This window comes from Lampetra planeri, chromosome 20 (genome assembly GCF_965212315.1).
Source record: "Lampetra planeri chromosome 20, kcLamPlan1.2.h2, whole genome shotgun sequence".
Lineage (NCBI taxonomy): Eukaryota > Metazoa > Chordata > Hyperoartia > Petromyzontiformes > Petromyzontidae > Lampetra > Lampetra planeri.
In genome coordinates, this window is record NC_136126.1 from 9,563,655 (window position 1) to 9,584,703 (window position 21,049).

The 21,049-nt window shown below is 44.6% G+C and overlaps 1 protein-coding gene across 1 annotated transcript in view; it reads right to left on the reverse strand.

Moving 5' to 3' along the window:
* The window catches only part of LOC144724415 (ER degradation-enhancing alpha-mannosidase-like protein 3), a 54,954-nt gene that overhangs the window by 25,977 nt on the left and 7,928 nt on the right, over positions 1-21,049 (reverse strand). Inside the window, exons 2-9 of the mRNA XM_078603528.1 lie at positions 17,318-17,363; positions 9,322-9,422; positions 6,667-6,706; positions 5,200-5,312; positions 3,538-3,691; positions 2,556-2,690; positions 1,610-1,715; positions 104-201 (exon numbers count right to left, since the gene is read on the reverse strand). Coding sequence (XP_078459654.1) covers positions 104-201; positions 1,610-1,715; positions 2,556-2,690; positions 3,538-3,691; positions 5,200-5,312; positions 6,667-6,706; positions 9,322-9,422; positions 17,318-17,363 — 793 coding nt within the window. The remainder of the gene's footprint in view (positions 1-103; positions 202-1,609; positions 1,716-2,555; positions 2,691-3,537; positions 3,692-5,199; positions 5,313-6,666; positions 6,707-9,321; positions 9,423-17,317; positions 17,364-21,049) is intronic.

Here is a 21,049-nt window from a genome sequence, read left to right on the forward strand (position 1 = left end):
TAAAAAAAGTTTTGTTTAAGCGCAGGAGGCTGGATCTCAAGGGCCACGTGAACAAAGCCAAATTAAAGATACCTGCTTCACCCCTGAGAAATGCACCACTTACAATGTTGAATCGTTCGAGGAAGGTGTCATCGCCCAGTAAGATGTAAGCCTTGAACAGGTACTCGTAGTACGAGTCGATTCCCGCTCCTACGCCACTGTCTGCACCAAACACAAACAAGAAAGGCAAAGATCCACGCCCCCCTCTCAATAGCCACACAGACAGCTGGGGCCAGTGGTGCGCAGAGGGTGGCGTGGCCAGCATCGTGACAACCCACCGCCGTTCGTCTCTCCTGTGCGAATGTTTACACACCACCACACATCGGTAACTCGTTCAAGGGCTGAGTTGACTTGGGACAGTTCAGATAAAAATTATCCTTGATGTTAGAGTCGGCTGGGAATCACACCCAAGATACCAAGTTGCTAGCCACGTGAGGTATAGCAAGACAAAACCTTTATTGTTAATGCTTAGAAAGTGGTACCGTGCACTAATTGTTTCTAAAAAAGAACACAGCACTCTATAAAGTACAGTTTTCTTAGGAGCACACACCAGAGGAACAATTCAAGGGAGAGGAACTGGAGTGGTTTCTCATTCTACAGTTGTTCCATCTGTAGCCTAGGGCATCACAAGGGGAGATGATGTGCTTTGGAGTGAATGTTTACTTGAACTACAGAATGTCATGTATGGTGACAGAGTTTGACGTTCCTGCTTCAAATGTGGTCTTAATTTTTATTTTTACACGTGCAAATAAGTCAAGATGAGTAAAGAAGCCCTCAGCCAGTGGCATAAATTCCACTGGGATGTTTAGTCCATTCAATAAAGTTCCGTATGAAAAAAACCATATGAATAGGGAAAGCAGACGCATATGCGAAATCTCCAACATTCATAGATAGATTAGCAACCTGCTATCTGCACAGCCATCAATTGGCTATATTATATCCATAAAGGCTGGGAGACTCCAACAAAATAAATATTTCATGACCGATAAACACAGCCTCCACAAATGCTGCATTAAAGCGTGCTCCACCAAGTACGTTAGTGTGCAGCTGCTGGGTGGATTGTTGCATCGCAGGATCGAGAGAGGTGGTGACTGCCTGGGGAGGCCTTCATCCAGCAGTGGATTGACCATGGTTGATGATGACGATGACGCCCTGACTGGCACCACAACAAAATGAGTGCCACTAGCATTGCACTACGACCTCCCAAGATGCCGGTGAGTTCAGTTGAACCGCTTCCGGTGTGACAAGGGCAGGGTGTGTGCTGCTTCCAAACATCGATGGCGCATACTACGCGACAGCCCACTGTGTGAATGCGGAGGAGCAGGAGACGGTGGCGCACATCGTCTCCACCTGTGAAGTGCGTCAGGGCATACCGGGCGGACTGGTTACCCTGCATGTGCTGGAGGAGACTGTCACATGGCTCTGTGGCTACATGAGCTGACGTCCACTCACAAAGCATTGCCATATATATAATGAACACATTATTTCACTCGTGTGTCTGGCGCTCTAACTGTGTGAAAGCCACATGTAAAAGCATTCGCTAAATAAAATTGCAGCACCATTAACTCACCTCGCCGTACCCAGTCACCCGTGTGGATGTTTATGACTGTGCCCACCAGGTTGCTGCCTCTCTGCCTCTTGTCCCACAGAAAATCCATGGCCCTGCGTGCATGATCCTACACAACGCACAGCGATGGGGAATGTCATTTCACTCGTACAGCACAGTGATGCACACATTTTTTGACTATCCTGTTCGCGCACTGGATTTTAATGCCATCACCTTTCAGGAAAGAAGCATTGTAGTGTCCTGACCAAGTCGGCCATTGAAAGTTAGAATGTGCCAGTGCCATACAAACAAGATTTCCTTGTCCATAGAACTTTAAAGGAGGTACTTTAAAAAGCAGGAAGCACACTGGTAGAGCTACAAGGCAAAAAAACACACACATGCTGACGAATATGCACGAATTATGAACAGGGATAGCAACATACAAGACTATAAGTACACTCGCCACATAGGACGGAAGAGCAACCCTTTATGGATTTTAATTGCCTGTTATCTCCACTACTCCAATTTGTTCATCGACTCCATCCCAAAAAATACTGCTTTTTTATTCAACCTACATGAATCTATCCACAGCACAAGGTTATGCCTAAATGCTTTTCAGTACCTAAAGTGCAGAATTGCATTCCCATTGTTTTCTGTAATTTTCACTCTCCATTAAAATTTTTAAACCTCTTATTAAATGGAAATGATGGGCGTACTACGTGACAACCCGCTGTGTGAATGCTGGGGAGCAGGAGACCGTGGCGCACATCGTCTCCGCCCGTGAAGTGCGTCAAGGCGTGCCGGGCGGACTGGTTGCCCTGCATGTGCTGGAGGAGGAGGCTGCCGCATGGCTCTGTGGCTACGTCTGCTGACGTCCACTGACAATATAACGTTTCATAAGTATTTTTCTTGCACGTCTGGTGCTCTTTAACCGCATGCCAGTCACGTGTAAAAGCATTCGCAAGGTAACCTCAAACACGGAGTCCCCTGTGAGGCGGCTGAGAGCGGCAAACTCCAGCAGCATGGTGCCCGCGCACGCCGTGCACGTGTCCACCTCCACGCCCGTTCTGGACTGCGGCCGCACCATGCCGTGCTTGAGGTTCACCTGCCAGGGGCAGCGGCACAGGTGGGGGTTGAAGGCAACCGCGCAGGCGGACGGAGGCATCAAAGGATAAATGGAGACCTCGGGAGAGATCCATGATGCCAAGCCGCAGACTCGCTGAGATGATGAAGATGTTATCGGCTGTTTAGTCAACATGTAAAATTTGGCCTCGCTGACTACGACTGCCAGCTATTGTTGTTGTGGCTTGGGGGGGTTGTTATGCTGAGCTCACGTAAGTGCACCGAGCGAATCCCACCACTGAGCTCCTGTGTTCACGAAGCTTTAAAATCAGTCAGGTGCTCCTTAATAACGCGATAGCAATATAATTGGAGTGCTACAACGGAGCACCCGTGATAAGCTTAACTGCTGTTTTATTATGTACGAAGCTGCAAATTCATGTCGGACATACCAGCACGCGCAGCCTAGGTACGCAGCTTCAAAATCAGGGCTGCTTGTGCTTTGGGTTGGGGTCTTTAAGCATGACGACACTCACTTTTACCAGGAAATGGACAAAACATGTAAGAATAAGCCAATTAGTTGCGCAAAATAAATCCTCAAAAGACTAAGTTACAGACGTGTGAGTCTGCTGCAGTAGAGAATCGCATCTCTAAGTTTGCATATACAGGATGCTTATTGGGCCCTTCCTGTTGAAATAAATAAAATCTAAATGCATTGCGAGTGATGTAACGTCCCCGATTTTGAATGGTTCACCGTACATGACCACTAGAGGGTGCTGTCTTCAGCAGTGCAGCAAACGGTCAGATGATGTGGCCAAGGCATCAAGCGAGTAAGCAGAGGAAAGGTGTGGGGGTGCGGGGGAGGTGGTGCGGGGGGGCGAAGAAGTACTCACTCGTGGGTAGGGCAGGCCGCTGGAGGTGTTGAAAGCCGGCAGCAGGCGATAGCCAACCTCCTTTGCCATGTGCAGCAGCTCCCCGCTGTACCACTGCATGCGCTCGCCCTTCTCCTGCAGCATGATAGCCATCACATGCCCACCCAGCAGCCCGCTGGCGCACAACACAAAACGTAAATAGCAATTCAGGGTGATCCATTCATAGATACCCCATGTATTTCAAACGACACTGCTTCCTTCTCAACAGGTGATTGAATGTCGTGAAAGCAATGGCTCCATGTGTTATGTATGCTTGTTGAATTTCATTCGCACCGTACGTAGGCAACTGTGCGAATCGGAGGTGCGAAAGAAGTTCAACAAGCAGTCGTAGTGATGAAGATTCGCGGATCTTTGGTACATATAACATCTATTCCAGGAGAAATGTAATTGTTATTTTATCAGTAATTTCTTCCAATTATTTTGAAGGGTATTTATAAATTAATCACCCTGTATGATAGAACTTAATCCAGGAAAGTATTTTGCATGTCAGAGAAAACTGGCGGATCTGAAGAGCCATACACAGAAGACTATGGCGTGAAACTTAAGCATAAACAGGACAGAATGCCACATAGTGCACCATGATCTAGCATGATGCACACAAACAAGATGCTCTCTGCTATTCACCAATTCTGCCTCCATGACGACGCTGAATTCTAAGTGTCAAAATCACGATCTTGAATGACAAATGAATAAACTACTCCATACATTCAAATTACTATAATTAAATTCAACAGCAACACATCTCGTGACATTGTGGTTGGAAAAGATAGCCTGCTTATGAAAATAAATGAAGAAATGGTTTGGAAACTAATTTCTAAAAAAATGCTCTCATTTTGTAAAAGTGACCTGGGCATTAGTCTGCCAGTAGGGGAAGATGATTGTTCCATATAATACTCCCAATTGCGTAATTTGCAGGCAATTTGCAGAATTTGGAAAATTTGGACCCTTGACGCTAGCACACAATAGCCCACTCTTGCGAATGACACCAGGGGAACTTTGGCACGCACTGTGAAGCAGTCATACAGAGAGTGCATATTTTTGTGGTTATTTATACCTACAGTAATAACCAGGGCGGCCACTGGATTCGAACCATGAACCTCTGCAACAAGCAGCAAGCGCGCTACCGCTAGGTCGTGTCTACACTCGGCAATGTCACCACGAGTGTTGTTTCTGATATGATACTCAAAACTGTCACAACAGGGATGAATATTTGAAAAATGAGCGGTTGATATAACTGTGGGTGGGTCTCGAGTGAACATTGCACGTACTGCAGGTCTGAGGAGTTTAATCAACCAACCAGCCCACGAAACAATATCCAGGAACCAAAAAAAAAATCACACACCATGCCAGAAAAACTTTAAAATAACAATATCAGAAGATGTATTTATACTGGAGGAATCAGAAGTGCTATAAAGCTCTTTTTCACAGATGTCCAGTAATCAAAGCTGTCAAAAATAAGACTCTTAGTAAAGAAGCAATGTGTCACAAACAGTTGTCCAACATAAAGCAAACGAACGGGATTGTTCAAAGTGGAAGATTGTTTCCCCCTTTTGCCCGTCGCGAGAACGACGCATGCATATACATGCTGTTTCGCGTTTGCGTCGCGGGGAGGGCAGCGCATACCCAAGCACGCGAATGTTGGTCTCGAAGACGGAGACGACGACGTCGTGGTCGAGCCGTGTGTCCAGCACGACCATGCGCACCGCGTCTTCAAACTCATCGAGACGGTTCAGCACCTGCAGGGTCGCGCCGCAGAAACACGCCACCGCTAAGCACTGTCATCCGTACGCCACGGCCGTTGTTGGACGGCTTCCAGAGTGGTGAAATACAAACAAATGTTTAACACGTACGCTTTCGCAACCAATATTATCCATAATTAAGATTTTGTTGGGTCAGATCCTGTAAATATAAATGTGTCGTTCAAATTCTGGCTATCGCCTGATAAATCTGGTTGTAATCACCAGTGAAACGTCATACAAAAATTGTAAATGTTGTGGGTTTACCCTCCAATACACCAGTTTTCTGAACTAGTAAATATTTGGCACGTTTTGTTTACGTGACAAACCTTACCAATTGGCTTTGTTGGGTGGTGGCGGGTTTAATGACACATTTATATTTACGGGACCTAATCCAAAAAATCTTTATCCGAGAAAGTATAGCTGCGACGATTGGTCAGTTAAGTCGATTGATGAATGAAATATTGTAATAGACTGTTTCTGTGCCTCTTAAAGTTGGCAGACACCCCCGCATCATGCCTCCTGAAGGCAGGAAATCCCTATAAGACACGCCCACCACTGTGACGAGCTGATGATACCAGTGACGTCACGAGCCACTGCCCGTCACTTCCCATCCAGTGGGGACATGGTGGGAACAAAGATGAGGCTATTTTTACGACAATGTGTGATGCTGTCAGCCAGGTAATCAAACCGATAATTTGGAGAGTGATCATTTACTTCCATAATCGGATAGCCCAGCTCTACTGGAAAGCCTCGTTGAGTGTCCCCTCATTTTCAGGAGGGTACCACAACAGGATATTTGGCCAATTCCTCGTGAATTCAGTGTTTTGCATGTCGGAACAAAGTGGAGTGCCCAGAAAAAAAACCCTACATAAACAACTAAAAGTTTCACACGGATGAGCCTACGTTCTGCCAAGCCATTTTGTGGCCTGCTCACACCCCCAGAGGATTCTGAATTCACAGAAAAGATAACCATGTAAATCCACGAACCCTGTCTCCATAGAGCTATGATGAAAGCATAGCACCAAACAAACCCAGAATAAAACAGGAGCATGCTACAATCAACACACGTTTGTTTAGACACGCATGAAAAAGCCGTTTTATCAGACCTTCAGTTAAGCTGTGTACATAGTAGATATGAAGCACAAAGCTCACACCACAGTACTTTTTTATGTTAATCTGGTGTCAATTTAATGCATTATCTATTTTTTTTAACAATGCACACATGGTTAATTAGGCAAATGTACAGGTGCACGGCAGTGATTACAGCTTTGTCAACAAGCACGAAGCTATGCAATAAATACCCGAACAAAAACACAACGCCCAGCAAGTATAAAAATTTGATTCCACCTACCACAAGGGTATCCAAAGAGTCAATAAGCGTCAAGGAAAACCTGCAGGGATGAAAATACCATTCAATTACAAAGTGTTAATAGAGTGTGAAAATTGAGCTATTGATTTTTAAGTCATTACACCTCCATTACTTCCAGCTATTGTATTTAATATGCATGTCCAACATCATAAATTTAACTGTGGAATATCAATTGACTGTTACACATCATAAAAGTATATCTCAATAAATCAATTAGCCTTCATTCTATATCTTCACATACAAATTATACGTATGTCTAATGTCCTTCAAGACCAATATATAATAAGCAATTGTATAAGCATAAAAACTCTGGCTCTTCTGTGTCTCTGTTGAGTCAGGCATGCTAAACAAATACTTATGGTTTACCAGCTGTTATTGGCAAGAGCACTCCCTCCAAATATGGGGGTCCTGTCAGTGCACACAAAAATTATTGTCCAAAATATGAAATGGTTCCTGGCAATTTCTCTGTGATGCCAGTGACTGCTGACGAATGTCTGCTCTAAATATGCCTATAAGATACATTGATATACATGAGTGACACTGATGCTCACATTGCATGAATGTGGGCAAGGCAACTGTGTGGAGAGGCCTTTATCGAGCAGTGGATAGAAAATGTATGATGATGAAAGAGCAAACAAAGAGATACAAAGACCCGACGGCTTCCGGTTCGCCAAACGAAGGCATTATAAGGTTGGACTCATTACACAAAGTGCTTGCCACAAATGAATCACAATACTTTTCTTATCTCGTCAAAGAACATAAACAACTACGCGAACTCTGGTCATCCTTGCAGCGGTTTTTGGCACGCCATCGAAAAAAGATGGTCACTGCATCTGCGCATTCAGATGCAATTCTGCATCCATCTGGATCTCTCTTCCTTCCGATATTAGGAAGCCAATGGAGCTATGGCACTTTTAAATCTAGATTAAAAACTAATTTCTTCATAAATACTTTTTCTGTTTAGTTTGTTGTCCTTCCCCCGCACCTCCGATTAGCATGGTTGGCTACGTATACATACACCTAAAGTGCTCATTGGGTCGGATGACCACACGAATGTAAATTAACCGCTGTCGTCTGGTCTTCCAACAAGGGTTCAGAGACATGCACGTTCAAGGTTAATCTAGAACACGACAATGTTTAAAGATTGACAATGAGGACTTGCTCATGGAGGATCATTAACTTGTCTCGTGCAATGTCTTTACCTCTCGAGCCAGCGTGAAACGTATGGCATTCTGAGAACTTCATGAGGACACATTACGGAAGAAACGTATACCTCTGGGGGTTATGGATGAATGATAAATGAACATTTTTGTTGCATAAATTCCTGCACAATTGTAATGTCATTGTTGTATCTATTTAGTTATCCTTACAGAGTCTAAAGCTTTATTCTGGAGGGTCTTGCATTAGGTTGTTTGGTCAATTTCACATCCGTTTTTTGCAACAAATTGAACAAATTGTCTGATTCTTAGGTTTTCCAATTCATTGAATAACAGTCCTGGCACGATAAGAAATGTGTTGCATCACTGATTAATGTGTAATTACATCGACACAACAGTCAGACAACTAAATCTGGCCAATATTAAAATTTAATAAAATTCATACCACTGCCCTTTGACAGGATTTTTGGTAATTCCAAGCATTGAACTGTAGTATTGTCACAACTGCACTGCATGTAATGTAAGGATTTGAGAATACACGTCTCGCCAAAAAGCATGTTCGCTTGCAGTTCCGAGTTTTAAATAATCACTTAATTTAAAGTAAAAGCCCACCCAACTATATTGCACACTTGAGTGGCTTAAAATAACGAGAATTGATGCTTAGGGTACTGCTTCAACAGTCTACGGGGTTTTCTGTCTTTCTTTTAAGATGTAATTCACACTTGTCTGCCTCTCTTCTGTGCCTCTATCTCCACCCTTCAATTGTATTCTCCCCCCACCCCCCACAGATGCTCTCTGTTCTCCATGCCTCGAGCCTTAACCAAGACCATGGACCCATCTACATCACAGCAAGCACACAAACAAATTCCAATAAAACTACAACGATTCATATTGGTATCTCCATGTTAGCTCAATGCACAAATTAAAGATACCTGTTCGGCAGACAACACTCAAGCGTCGTGCCATGAGTGCCTATTGTCTAGAGCCAGCATGGCACACGAAGGGTTGGTGACACTAGCCACATAATGGTGATATTTACACACCATGGCAAGCACTCAAACAAGGCTGAGTTAACTGTGGGAAGGTCACCATAGAAAGCTTCTTAGCTCTATGGACCCAAAATAAACTGACTAAACCAGGTTCAGACCGCACAGGTGTTTGTGCACTGCTGAGAATCTAACACAGGTGGCTGGGACTTTGATAACCATTACACCACCCACTCCCCGCACAAACATAACAGCAGCTGCTATTTGGCACAAAGCGACAGTGATGTCATGACGGCACTTGTGCTAGGGCAAGGTGCACTCTGAAGGCACATGGAGCAGCCCATACATGGACACATTGGTAGCATGTCAACTGACAAACGCAGATGTTTGCCACCAAGTAAATAGCATCTAATCCATTTACACAAATTTTTGAACCGATGTTAACACACACAAAACGCACAGAAAACAGCGACGACACTAATTGAGGCACGTACTTCCCCAGGGCGTCGTCCACATCCCCCCGGCTGGGCTCCTTGCCCCTCTCGCGGCCGCGACAGCTGAGGGGCATCAGCTCGTCGGCCGGGTACGCGTACCTCTGCACACCAGACGACACACGTTCAATTGCACGCATGCCTCGGGAGTCGAATTGACTACTCAATTCCCGTCACACTCTATTCAACGCACAGTACCTTGAGTGGTGAGAAATGTTCCCATAAATACATTACAGCAGAGGGAAAGCTGTCTTTGCTGCTGCTTCGGGGTGTTAAAGACCCCAAGACTTCATTTGCAAATTTGCACCCACTGTGTGCTGGGTCAGAGTGTGCATGTTAATCAATCGAGCCATCACAGATCAATAAAAACAATGACCACATCATTAATGAACACTGCAAAGTAATTGACAACATATAGTAGGCCAATGTTTTGGGCAATAGTTACAAACATTGACTAGACTATGGGACAGATAAAAGTGAGCAATGTTAAGAACGTTCAGAAATAGTTTTGAATTGTCAAACGAGTAATCATCGTCAGGATGATCGTAATGAAGAAGAAGATGATGATGCAGCGATTAAATCAGCTCGTGTGCAGGTGTTGGGTGGATTGTTATTTTAAATTAGCAGTATACAACAGCAACTGTACTGAGACCAATGCATTGCAATAAGGTACATACGGTGATTAAATGGGTCGGCATACAAAGGTATGCCTCACCAGCACTACTCAGAACACCAAACGTGTGAAATCAGCTGGAGTGATATAACCCACAGTGATATGGGGGGGGGGGGGGGGAGGACCATATTACGGTTCCCGTAATCCGCAGTGCATCGTGGGGGTTAGTCCCGTAAATCGCGAACAAAAAAACAATGTCCACGACGGCGCGGTGTGTGACAGATTGTGGGAGGAGAGTCCCGAGTGATTCCATTAATCCACAAAATACAGTTGCAGATTGCAGGGAAAGTAACGGGCAAATTGTTATGGATTTTTCTAAGATGGTGCAAATCTGAATTCCAAGCTCCTATGGCAGGGATCATTCTATGTCAGGAGTCGGAAACCTGCGGTGGCTCCAGAGCCGCATGCGGCTCTTTAAGGACTGCTGCTTCGTGACATTATTCACATGGCATTGCAGCTTTTTAAATACTTAGTTATTTTTTTTCACCGAATTAGAAACAAAAATTGCTCTTTTTGTTATTTTGGTTGCCCGACCCCTGGTCTACGTGAAAGGATTTTTTTTTACTTGATACCCGAGTCTAAAAAGATGCAAAACTATTTTCTACGCAAAAAATCAGATCAGCACAGATCATCGTATTCGCTGGTCTGTGCTGATGCGAAACTAAAAACAAAGAACTAAAAAGAGACTCGCGTTCATTCAGCTCTGCTGGACAAACAGTGTGCAGCTTGAATATAAGATGGGGCACTGTTGCAAAGTTTAATTTCTACCTCAAATTTAATGAACTCTGCACACTGCTCATTCTGAACTAAACTTTTTATTTAAAAGGTAAGGCCCACAGTTCTTTTTCAGAAGCGACCTGGCCACAAATGATTTCTCAATGAAGTGGCTTATCATGTGGAAATGTATAGCAGCCAAATACTCGAAATGTATATTTCTAAATGTGGAGGGAAAAAATGGAGGAACCAGAGAAAAATCCACGCGACCACGGGGAGAGAGACACGCAAACTGCAAATATACAGGCATCAGGATCGGATCCAACCAACGACCTCCTGTATACCACGACAGGGTAGTTAACATCTCGCCACTGCGACGCCCTTTGAGCAGCGATACACTTGCATCATTTGCACCTAAAAACAGGCTGGCTGTTGAATCTGTCTTGCGTTGTATTATGCATTTACGTCAATGAAATTCAATGTTTTCAGAGAGCAGCTGCACTCAAACAATTAAACGGTAAATGCTAAGCTACATGAATATAAAATCGGCATTCTGTTTAACATATTTTTTTTTATATCCTTTACCTTTACAAATTGCGTACGGATGAATTTTAATTTAAACAGCGTAAATTCAAATTCAGCTAATGGCATAATGGGAACTTCTGCCAAGATTAAACACACCATTGCTCTTGGGGTTAATGACCTGTCACATATTTAATGTATCTATAACGCATCGCTGATGTACCAAAGATGCAACACCATGCTCACAGCGTACGGTTTGACAATGTGGGAGAAGCATTGGCCAGCTTAGACACATCAAATGCAATGACGAGAACACTGTCAAGCCGGAGAGACAAAGGGTCATCCCAACCTCGATCACCGTCGTGCCAGATGTAACCTATTCCATGAAACTGCTCCAGACTTTTCCATAGCCCTGATATAGTTAAGGTAACAGGTAGGAATGCCAGGATTCATCCCCTCCACATTCAGACTGGGCATGATTTAAAACCATCATCAGATTGAAGAATTCCAAGTTCCCATGACAGGGATTATTCTATCCATAGGGCGATCACGCATGACTTCTCAGGCAAAGTCAACTTCTGACACTGTTTTGAGCTAATGGCCTTTTAGTTACAGGTGGAGCACTAACAAATGGGCCACCAAGCCATACAATTGATTTTTAAATGTTGTTCAGATCATTTTTGAAAAATACAGGACTCAAATGCCTTAAGCACACCTTGGTGACATTTTATCAACTACAAATGGATAGTTTGCAAAGATTGTTATTCGATCATTATAGGAGTCAAGGGCAACGTCTGCAGCTGGGAGTATCGATTATCTGGAGGAACGTTCAACAACGCTTTAACTGGTGGGTGGGTAATAATGATGGAACTTTTAATAAGGTTTAGGGAACAGCGTTGGTAGTGCTTGAGAAGCACGAGCTAAAAAGTATTTATACCACCGTCATCATTTACACGCGCTTATAACTCAGTTATCGTTTTTCTTTACAGCAGCCGAGGTGCAGCTCTATATTTTGAAAGAGGTACTCGCTGAAACTTCAGCTTATAAACAATCGGATATTTATTAGAAACTTTTATAAGTTACTGGATTTTTGTTGTTATAGGCCTGCCTCGGTGGAAACGGTTTTACAGTATTAGGCTGTGCGATAATGACCAAAGTATAAGAATAACAAACACACCCCTGCCTATTGGATCACTAAAAAAATATCATTGGTTTCTACCTGGGCCGACCGTTCCCCCCATATCAATCAGAACGAGTTGTGCACATAGGCCTGAGATATTCACGCACGGTTGTTTTTAATCACCCAACGTGTTTACGGGCCTTCGTTCTTGTATACAGCAAAAAAATATCTAACATCGAAAAATAATTGGTTTAAACAAACCTCAATCCACGCTTTTGTCCTTGCAAATATTAATTGAGCATTAACTGCAAATGGATGTACAAGTTAAATTTCGATTTAAAGCTTTCGTGACTGCAGGGATTTATCTTCTTGGTTCTTTCGGTAAAGTCACGTAGAAGGGAAATAATAAAAATAAAACATAATAAAATAATTCTCACGACGTTTCGGCCACAACGCAAGCAGCAGTCCTCGGGTGAAGAACAGGTCTGTCGGGAAGACAGCGTCTGAATGGCTTCAAGAGTTCAACAAGAGAATGCGCCTTATCCGTGCCCTCGGAGAACGAATGCCCAGTGGACACGAGTTCACAATTGTGGTCCACCGTTTGTTGTGCTGGCGCCGACTCGATGAGCACGTGATCGTGACTTCAGAAAAGTAATTTTTTTCTCATTCACAAAAATTCTAACTTGCGCCAAGAAAGCCTCGGGATACAGTTCACGTAAGCATCCACGAGATGAGAGACTTTTGTGTTTAAGGGTTATGTCCTCTATTTTAAATATACAGTACATTATAACAGTATGGCAATAAAGGTAATTAGTAAAGGCACAAGAGATGCATTAATTTGCAATCGTTAAGTTGTCTTAATAGTGCACACGTGTAATCTATGTGCAACGGTTACAGTGCGTGGGTATTTTACGATGATGTGGCACTGCCAACAAGGCAGTCACACATTAGGCAAACAAAGCGCACTGTTCCATTCTTTAGAGCTATTCCTGAAGGTCATGCACGTACTCGCACATTACACAAACTCATCCGAGTGGAGATAAAAAAAAACCCACAAACGATTGTCCAAGACATGCACTCTTGCCTCAAAAACCTTAAAAGCCCAAACTAAATCAGTCCATCTTTACAAATACTGTAGTACTCAGACATGTTCTCAACCCATATTCTCCAGACACACAACTTATTAATCTATTTCATAGGCAGCAGCGAAAATCAAGGGTGGATGGAGCCCCTGAACCATGGAGAACAGTCACCGAGGTTGAATGCCTAAGTAAAAGCTGTGCCGATGCTATAAAAAGGTAAGTAGTCACTCTGCCGTAAAACAATATCTCTATTTAGCTTTTTTTTCTCAATTATATTCCAGTCATAATATCAAAGCGCTGTCACGGGAAGACATTTCAATTGCGGAACTCTTGGGGTGAAAGCAGCGCTTGACAAAAATACATTGACAATAATACCTGTCGGTTGTTAGGCCTCTCGCACATGGAACACAGCTGTCTGTATGCTCTACAAAGAAGTGCTCGTTGCACGTCAATTCCACCAAAATATGTTTTTGATCCAGAGTTTGAGTAGGCCATATTAAATGGAAAAACTAGATTTAACATTAAAGTTTTTACTTTTTTTATAGTCTTTTACTATTTGGCTGAAACCATAAATTCCCAACACCCGAGACCTTGTTAAATCATGAGGAACTCTACATTTGAGCCAAGAAGCTCAACACTGCTAGCTGAGTGCTCCCTGCCATTAAATCTTCCCGTCATTTCAACTGCTGTCAAAGCCAATTTTTTTATTTTTGCCTCCATCTGCAGCAGCGTAAGCTGAAAATTTTCTGTTACATCACATGATTAAAGAATTGGCATCAAGTTAAATGGAGGCACGGAAACAAACGGGGGGGGGGGGTGGCAATAGTCCAGCCACCCCCTTTATACAGCACTCACCATGAAGATCATGATCAATAAACTGTGCAAGCTAATTGCCAAAGTGGCTCATCTTAATGACCACAATTCCCATGTATTGGTCTGTCACACAAAAAGTAAATTAAAATTGTCTCTTTGCTCAAATAACCAACGCGGCTTTGCCCATCTTCCATTGGCAACCAGACGTGGACATTCCACATTCCTATGGTGGGAACCATTCACTACATGGGACAACCACTATTCACGTGACCGAGTTATCAAACCTGAGACTTTAACTTGCAAATTTCCATTTGCCAGTTGAGCGCTCTACCCACATTGCCGCCAAACCAAAAAAACAATTAACGCTTTACGTTAGTTTATCTAAGAAGGATGGCATCATTGCACATGTAAGATTGTTTTTCAGCTGACAGACTTGACATGTCAAGACAAATATTTATCGTAAGACTATACTCGGTGGCACTGTCAAAAAGGTAAAGAGTCCACAATGGCCAGGGGTCGACTCAACCTATGATCATCCTAGGGTTATCAAAATGCACACCACAGTCTATTTGACAAGCAAGAATAACTGTACAAATAAGGGATTGTCCCCACCATGGAGATGTAAAATTTCAAAACCTGGCACAGAAACACTAAAATAAGTGAATACCTGTTTGTTGTGTAATCGAGCAGGGAGACTTTGACTTTCTGGATTTTAGCAGTGCGACATTGAAATATCTATTGTTGTACCTGCTCTCAAGGGCTCCTATATAAAAAGACGACTGTTATCTTAACTGTAAGTGAGTCAGGCAGCATGACATTAGCTTCCACTTTGTTATAATGCAAAGGAGCAAATACATCCTGGGAAACAAATTCAGCCTTTAATCAACAACATCTTATATCAACGCAGAGATAGCAAAGACAAAGATCCCATTTGAATGCATTTGGTTCTGACAATGAGCTAGGAATACTGCAATTAAAATGTGAGCATGTTGTTATTAAAGATAATATTAGCGAGCTATACGCATTCGGTGGCTTTTGCCGACTGTGATAGGCGCTCTGCGCATTCGTCCGTGTTCCCCGTGGGTTGCGGAGTCACGTGCCAGAGTACCGCGTTATAAAACAGATCGCGTACAAAAAACCGGTGCACACGCGGGCAGCATGCCAAGGCATGCGCACTTTGAAATACATTTGACGCAAGCACACGTGTGCAGCCACCGCTGCAGCAACGAGTCAAACCGGAACGCGTGACTTCTGCATGAACACCAAAATAGGTTTTCATTATTTTTAAAAATTCTGGTTCCTCTGTGATTGGACAGCGAGGGTGATCACTAGACTTGCGAGTGAGCCATTTAAATGATGGAGTTGGAGATTCAATTTCCACAGATGTTCAGTCCTTTCCACGTGCAGGCAGATGTAAAATTCTCAGCCTGTTGTCGACTAAGCCTATCATTCTTGAAGTGTCAATAAAATAAGCAACAGTATTTACAAGTGGGCACGTAACGATGTATCAATTCAGCTTAACATCCGATTCTCATGCTCACAATACATGCATCGAATCTTCCGTGTAAAATTTGATTAACCATCGGTACAAGTAAAACAAAAGAGGACTAGCTTCATGATCCAGAGATGACATTCAGCTTTTCAAAAAAGTGTTGTCCCTCATATTAGCCCCAATGCACTTTGGCAGAAATACTATTCCTATGCTGAAAATCCCAGTGTGATGTCGAATAAGCTTATCTTTCCTTAGGGGTTAAAAAAGACAAATACTACTCCGTGGGAAGTCCACGTTGGTTGTCTCGATGGACAAATTGGAATTTCCACTACCGCCCGAGTGTCAACAATGAATGTAAATACTGGACCATTGCTCAATGGGGCAAAGATTATCTATGACTTTCATTATATATATAAAAACAACGTTTAAATTGTATACAAATGCACAGAATTGTAAATACTGTATAAAGGCCTAGCTAGTGATTAAATCAAGCTGCTGTGCATATAAGTTACAATCATCTGCTGCGCTCTAAAACGTTGTGTATTTTCACATCATACTAAGGCACTCAATTTGTTCACCTTGGCATATATGATTGCATAGAATGGAATGTGCCTGAAAAAAATTGCATGCACATTCTCTACTCATGATGCATTGAACAATCATCAAGGAACCGGCAGCAAGTAAGGTTGTTACAGACTAAAAAGGGAACACAACACAATGGGGAAAAGGATGAAAGCAAAGACAGAAATTCTAACATAACCATAACAATGGCATTGTTATTGTGTTAAAAATCTAGAAAGTTACACATTAACCACACACAGATTATAGCGTGGTCTTCATGCGAGGTTATCTTGCAGAGAAAAAAACAATTACAATGGATTTTTAAATAACATGTTTACAAAGAACTTATCCATTTAATTTTGATTTCATAAAACTTTTATCTCTTTTTATTCTCTGGTAAAAGCAGATAATAAAGGCCAACTAGGTTGTCATAAAATTTGGCTCAAGCCACATTGTAAATGCACAACGCCGATTTCATATTCTGTAAAATAAGAATTAAGGATACGTACGCATGACCTGCCTGCTGGTGCTTATGGTCTTATACATGTAAATGTTTACTAGCCTTTTACCCGTCCTAGGACGGGTGTATTGCAGCAAAACTGAAACTTGCAAGCGAAAAGCAGACCGCGACGTTATATTTATTGCATCCATTCGTGTGCAATTTGTAAGGCCGCGGTGACACAGACTTATTTCATTTAAAGGTTATAATCCCTTGTTCATCATGACGTCCTTTTTACTTCTACGTCTCAGTAGCGTTACGGAGATCACGTGACGTGAGGGTTCTTCCTTTGTAGTGAGGTTTGTAAGTGACGCCGAGGAGGGGGGAGGAGGCGCCTCGCCCCCCATGTGGAGTGACGTCACCCGCTAATTATTATTAATGGAGGGGTGGTATCCATTTGCAGGACGTCACCTGTTCATGATTATTAATGAGGGGGGCTGGTCGACATGGAGTGACGTCACGTGCGGGACACACAGACATTCTTAGCTCATTATAGTAGTACATTATAGTTGTGGCGTCTTACCATGTAGCTGCCATAGGCATGGTCAAACATCTCCAAAACTTGGTCCCTGCAACATAAATAAAACAAACAAGTAAATAAATGGTTAACAAAAACACTCCAACAAAACACTTTCAAGGGAGCCCCTCGTGGAAATTCAGCAAGTGTAGTACACCTCATTTTGCTACATTTGTTTATCCTGCTACGAGCCCCCGACCTTACACACTCCATGTGCAAGCATTTGGAAGTCTGCGTACAGTTGTTTAAAACACACAAGAGTGTGCACGGTGCTTGATTATATTACAAATGTGGAAGCTTTCCTCTTTCAAGTAGCATTCAACCAACACACCCACGCCGCTCTAATACGGCAAGGGAACCCACGCCATCACAACACATGTGTGATCAATCGATTGCTGTGCACCTCCGATTAGCATGGTTGGCTACGTATGATGCAAAATACGTTCAACATACATACATACATAAGATACTCCAAGTAATGAAAGGTGTGCCTGTAACGCCTGTACAATAGCATTTACATTCACAAATAAAACTGAATAATTATTTTTTAATAATTCTCGTCAAGTTTAACACCAATGCTATTTTAAGCTAGAAACAAAATAATACAAACTCAAAATATAATTACAAGTAATAATCTAGACAAATAGCCTGCTTCATGTTAATCAACTAATTTATTGTCACAATTTACACAGGTAACACATTCAGTGTGCCCATACCCACGATAGACAAATATGCAACCTATCAGCCAGGTTAACTGTTACTGAAGACAGTTTTGTCAGCACTTCCTCAACTTCACTACACGAGTGGAGTGCACGACTTCAGAGACAATATTTGTAGAGGCACCTTCCTTTATTAACACACACGATCTCGCCTCCACACACTCTGTACTCGCTAGCCTATGACACAACACTAAACGTCTAGCATCAGCGGCGCTGACCGAGACAGTTAACAGGCTATCTAGCAGCGTAATGTCAAGCGAAGACGACAGCAACGACGAGACAATCCAATCCCAAACCGGCAGCCTCGAGCTCCTGCTCTCGGCCCTTTTATCCTACCAGCGTGGCCTGGCTCCGCCCTGGCTGTGCCTCCCTTCTCGAACCCACTAGCACGTTCTCAGGGCTCCCAAATGGGGCCCCTCCATGACTCTTGCCCCAGTTCCTCCGCCCTGCCGACACACCCGTGAAAATGCTCACCGGCGTGTGTACTGTTTGTACATCGCAGTTGCCGCTGCTGGTCACCAGCCGGCGCTATTACACTACATCACCCCACACCCCCTTGTTAAAAAAAAAAACAGCCATCCCGGCTGACATACAGCAACGTCAACGGGGTGGACAGGAAGAGCAAAATCCCAGAACCGATGAACGTGTGAACAACAATACAGTCGCGACGCCCCCCGCAAACAGACAAGCAGCAGTGCACAACTTGGCGCGTGGCGCAGGCAAAACCGTCGGACAACAACTACAACATTATACGACCCCCTCTCGGCGCCTATTACCCTCATCACGATTTTGACTTAAAATGCACAGCACAAGGGAGAGTCCGTTCACCAGAACGTAGCTCACTTGGGCCAGGTCCTTGACACCGGTCCCCCGCCTTTGGCAGGATCTTGCACTTTATGGGGCTTCGGAGATTCGCACAAATGTCCTAAATGGCGCAGCCCCTTCCCTAGATTCAACAGAAAAGATCGACCGGGCTCCAACCTCCGGTCCCTCGCATGAGGCAGCCCCAGAAGATTTTACGGGCATTAGAGTCTCGGATCCTGTGGGGCTTGGGGAGCAGTTGCACCCCAGCATCCTCTTGCGGCGTAGCCTGGCTGGCCACATCTAAAACAGGTGCCCGCTGGCCTCCACAACGGAGGAAACTACCTCTTCCAAACTCCAATCCGAGAGCCATCCCCTGACGTCCCTTCCGCTCGGGCCCCGGCCCCACAACGCCATCGCCAGCTCCAGATCCCGCCACGTGGGCCCCTCTGCCCCTTCGGCGTCCCCCGTCCAAGCCGCCACCTTGGGCCATTGTTGCATGTTCAAATGCGCTTGAATCCACCGGGCCACCCTCAAGGATGTCAGCCCCCTGTCCTCAGTAATCGTCAGGACGACACCCAACTCCTGCGCCAACGACAGCAATCTTTCCTCCGCCAAGGAGTCAAGTGCTGCCCGGTCCATGTGAGGATCTGCCGTCAACAGTGCGCTGCGAAAAGAGAGAGGCATCTCGGCCTCCACTCGCCTCCACTGCAAAAACCTTCTGCGGGCGTTATATGGCGGGTCGAAGACGGCTGCTATCTGGGCGTACGGCCGCTGGAGGGTAGCCCGATCACTTCCCGGGATGGTCCGGAATGCCGTCAACGCATCGTCGTCGAGAGCCGTCGGTAGGGCCTGCAGGGCCTACTCTTCCATCCAACCGACGGACAACCAAACCGCCTTGAAGCAGCGTCGAAAAGCAGTTCAATCCCCTCTCGCCGCCACAAATTCCGAGGCAGTCGCCGGGGTCGGTATGTGGCTCCCTCGAGCGCCGCCAGAGGCGGCGCGCCTTTTTTGTCGTCCCACGCCGCACTCAAAATGGCGGGTGTCGGCCGCGCTGCGCTCTCAGCAGGCGAAATGATGGGTCACAACCGCATGGCTCCGTCGAGCCCCTCGGCTCCCGCGCCATCTCTTGGCCGGCAGGCACGAACGCGGAGAGCTGTGCGACCAGCTGGGTGACAGTGACGAGGAGCAGGTCAAGGCGGCTGGCCACCTTTCGCCACCCATCCTCGACGCGTGACTGCGGAGGATCAGCGCCCCTCTTTCCCAGTTCGGCAGCCGCCGCTCCTGCACCCGCGGGACTTATAACTGGGGTCCTGGATCCCGGGGCTGTCGGAGGGATGATCACCTAGTCGTCCTCGTCCTCATCCTCCGACGACACTACAGGTGGGTTTCTTTTCTTTGACGATTTCGACATGACGTTTCAACACTTCTGACACCAGTTTTAGTGCACGACTTCAGAGACAATATTTGTAGAGGCACCTTTCTTTTATTAACACACATGATCTCTCCTGCTAACACTCTGTACTCGCTAGCCTATGACACCACTAGCCGTCTTGCATTGGCGGCACTGAGACAGTTATCAGGCTATCTAGCAGCGCATTTTCGAGCGAAGACGGCGACAAGACGACAGCAACGACGAGACGATCCAATCCCAAACCAGCAGCCTCGAGCTCCCACTCTTGGCCCTTTTATCCTACCAGTGGCCTGGCTCCACCATGGCCGTGCCTCCGTCTTGAACCAACTAGCAGGTTCCAGGGGCTCCCAAATGGGGCCCTCTATGACCCTTGCCCCAGTTCCTCTGCCCTGCCGACACACCCGTGTATATGCTCACCGGCATGTGCACTGTTTGTACACCATAGTTGCCACTGCTGGTCACCAGCCGGCGCTATTACACTACACGTGCAAGCACCGCTTCTCTTCTTCAGTCTAAAATAATCCGCTAACAGTTTAGATATATTGAAAAAGTGCATTATCATCTGACAGTGTTCACATACAATTGATCAGTACTTACCATACCAAAAACCCTCACTTATAATAAAAATGCAGAAGTTGTGATTTTTCCATGAGCATTTTCACATTGCTTGTTATTTATCAAACATAAACAAGCGTAAGACATGGCACATTCTACAATCAACGCCTCAAAATATCAGTGAGGCATTATTAATTGTGTTTTATAAGGGGTATTTCAATACTTTGCATTGCTGTAGATGGCATGACC